General features: G+C 37.7%; 1 protein-coding gene across 1 annotated transcript in view; it reads left to right on the top strand.

Moving 5' to 3' along the window:
• The window catches only part of LOC106872830 (protein misato homolog 1), a 15,701-nt gene extending 12,288 nt beyond the window's left edge, over window positions 1-3,413 (top strand). The window contains exons 10-13 of the mRNA XM_014919960.2: window positions 120-301; window positions 905-1,006; window positions 1,711-1,826; window positions 2,437-3,413. Coding sequence (XP_014775446.1) covers window positions 120-301; window positions 905-1,006; window positions 1,711-1,826; window positions 2,437-2,633 — 597 coding nt within the window. The 3' untranslated portion in view covers window positions 2,634-3,413. The remainder of the gene's footprint in view (window positions 1-119; window positions 302-904; window positions 1,007-1,710; window positions 1,827-2,436) is intronic.
• The last annotated feature ends 6 nt before the right edge of the window (window positions 3,414-3,419 follow it).

Genomic DNA, 3,419 nt, shown 5'->3' with positions numbered 1-3,419 from the left:
GATGATGGTGGTTGTGATGGTGGTGGTGGTGGTGGTGGTGATGATGAGGATGATGATGATGCTAATGATGTTGCATATTTTCTCTTCGTTTTGTCTTTCATTCCCCAACCGTGGCGTAGGTGGCAGCACTGTGCAGCACCATACCGTTCCCTCTGGGCGAAGACAGCTCCCTGATTGAGTCTCTGATGCAGATGGGGGACCAGGTGCCCTGGACACCGATCAGTCCCTACGTAAATACTGAAACGAAGCCATGGATGACCTCCACCATATTACGAGGAATCCCCGGATCAATGACGAAATCGTGAGTATCAACCTTGGTCACGCTAAAAGCTCTGTCTGCAGCTATACTCTGAGTGCGAGTGTGCGTGCGTGAGTGTGAGCGTGCGCGCGTGTATGTGCGCGCATGTGGGTGTGTGCGTGCGTGTATGTGAGTGCTCGTGTGGGTGTGCGCGCGTGTGTGTGTGTGTGTATGTGAGTGTGCGTGTGTATGTATGTTTGATAAGTGCTAACACATTAAACGCTCACCCTTTGAGTTACTGTCGCTTCTGCTATATATTAATAATAGTACGTTTGTGTATGTGTGTATATATATAATATATGTATGTATATATATGCATGTGTGTATATATACACATATATATATATATATATATATATATATATATATATATACATACACACACATACATATATATATATATATATATATGTATGTGTATGTATGTATATATGTATGTATACGTATGTATGTATATATGTGTGTGTGTGTGTGTTAAAAAAAAGAACTAAGTACCTTTCCAAGCTTACCCATTAACAATAAAACTCAAACCTGTCATGTCATTTATAAACTCCAGTCATTGTTGATTCCTTAGTTTCCAGTCATGTTTGTATTTCGTTGATACAGAGACAACATCAGTGCAGAGTTCGCTCCCTTGCTGAGCCAGTGCAACACACGTGACGATGTCTTGAAACTTTATCTGTCCGAAACTATGCCGTCTTCACTGAAGTAAGTCTGATATGAGCTACAGAAACAGTGAGCTAGAGAAACACAGTTAGGCTCAAGTCATATATTGAGCACAAAATACAGCTTATAAGATAAAGAAAAAAATTTTATAACATCTTATCTCTGTTTTATATGTTATATAATAAATGTATTCCTAAGTTATATATATAAATGATGCCATAGGCGTTCAGTGAGCAACAAATCCAGATGAAATTGTTAAAGTAAGTTAAGCCTCTCTTTTCAAGAGTAGATTGTGCATCTGTCTGTCTAATAATTTGATGATGATATATGTATCTATAATTTCGCTTAGGCATTGCGATACTAATAATCTGGTGTAGAACTCAATACACAATGGCTCAGAACGAACCGTTAGTCAAGTAGAGAGCAATAATAAGAAATTGAGATGACAAAGGAATAAAAAATTATTTTACGAAATCCATTAGCTTCCAGCTGTTTCCATTATAAGATGCAGTGGACTCATAGTTGAGTACCTGAGGCTCTGATGCAGCTATTAGGTGTTACTCTCACACTTTATTACGAGTCCACTGCATATAGCAGAAACAGTTCTAAGCTAATGGAGTTCCTTTGTCATCTCCTTTTTTCTTACATACATACATATATATGTATATATATATATATACCATCATCCTCGTATATATAGAGTATGGTTTGTAATGTCGCATGTATAATGTTTGTGTCTCTTTCAGTGCTGGTTGTTCAGTGTCATCACAGTGCCATTTAGCGTCATCATTTCCACATATTTTCACACCAAACATCACTTCTCAAGGATTCATATCAACAATGTTACGTCCACCACTTCAAGGTAACAACATTATCGGACCTTCCTTCCTTTGTTCCACCCTTCCTTTCTTCCTTCCTTCCTTCTTTCCTTCCTTCCTTCCTTTTTATTCTATATTGTTTCTTTCCTTCTTTCCTTTGTGCTTTTCTTCTTTGCTATATTTCTTGTTCTTCTTGTCTTGCATCAGATGTGTGTGTGTGTGTGTGGTAGGTTAGGGATGAAAAACAACTAATAGAAGAGGATGGGAGAGAGAGATATGGAGATGGAGAAAGAGAGAGAGAGAGATATGGAGATGGAGAAAGAGAGAGAGAGAGAGAGCTACTGGAACAGAGAGGGAGAGTAACACAAGAAAAGGTGAGAGTTAACTAAGAAAGAATGAGAGAGAGGGAGAAAGAGTGTGAGAGAGAGAGAGTGTGTGTATGTGTAAGAGAGAGAGAAAGAGTGTGTGTGTGAGAGAGAGAGAGAAACCATTAGGAAGGGAGATGGATCTACTTCAGTGAACATCAGTGGTGGCGGTGGGGATGGTGAGTGGTAGTGATGATGATGATAGTGGTGGTGGTGGAAAGTGATTATGGCATTCTAGTTAATGATGTTTATTTTATTTTATTTTTGTTTTTCTCCCCACTGCTGCCAGTCGTAAGCACCGTTCCGGTGATGAGTTCTTTGCAAAGCACAAAAGACAGTGGTGAGATGGTCGGCATGCTGTACGAAGAGGCCAAGAAGGTGAACCTGAAGCGATTCCATAGGTTTCTTGCTGCTGGACTGGAAGAGGACGAGTTTAAAGAATGCCTTAACGAACTGGCGAATCTCTCTGAAAATTATTGCGAATGAAGAAGAAACAATTGCAGAAGAAGAGGAAGCAAAACAACTATAATAATAATAATAATAATAATAATAATAATAATAATATAAATATGAGTATTACACAATACTATACACCCGATGTGTGTGTGTGTGTGTTCGTGTGGTTTTCACTGTTGTTTGTGGATAACACTTTCCAGCACAAAGGAGCGTGACGCTATAAGGAATTTCTAAGGGAGATAATTTTACTCAAGTTACTGTTTTAATTTCTTTTTATATTTTGATCTGAATTTTATTTCTTCTTATAAAAACTCTTCTTCTACTCATCCTCATAACTATTATTATTATTATTATTATTATTATTATTATTATTATTATTATTATTATTATTATTATTGTTGTTATTTAATTCCTAATTATTATTATTACTGTAATTGTTATTTAATCGACTTAACTCCTCCTCCCAAATTTCAGGCCTTGTGCCTACAGTAGAAAGGATTATTATTATTATTATCATTATTATTATTATTATTATTATTAAGAAGGTGGCGAGATGGCAGAATCGTTAGCATGCTGGATGAGATGTTTAGCAGTATTTCACCCATCACTATGTTCTGAGTACAAATTCCACCGAGGTCAACTATGCCACTCATACTTTCGGGGTCCATAAATCAAGTACCAGTTACACACTGGGACCAATGAAATTGACTAGTCCCCCTCCTCCAAAATTTCAGGCCTTGTGCCTATAACAGAGAGGCCTATTCTGAGTTCAAATTCCGCTGAGGTCAATGTTGCCTTTCATCCTTTCGGTGGGGG

This window comes from Octopus bimaculoides, chromosome 18 (genome assembly GCF_001194135.2).
Source record: "Octopus bimaculoides isolate UCB-OBI-ISO-001 chromosome 18, ASM119413v2, whole genome shotgun sequence".
Classification (NCBI taxonomy): Eukaryota; Metazoa; Mollusca; class Cephalopoda; order Octopoda; family Octopodidae; genus Octopus; species Octopus bimaculoides.
Note: the sequence above shows the minus strand (reverse complement) of the source record. Positions and strands in the feature narration are given on the sequence as shown.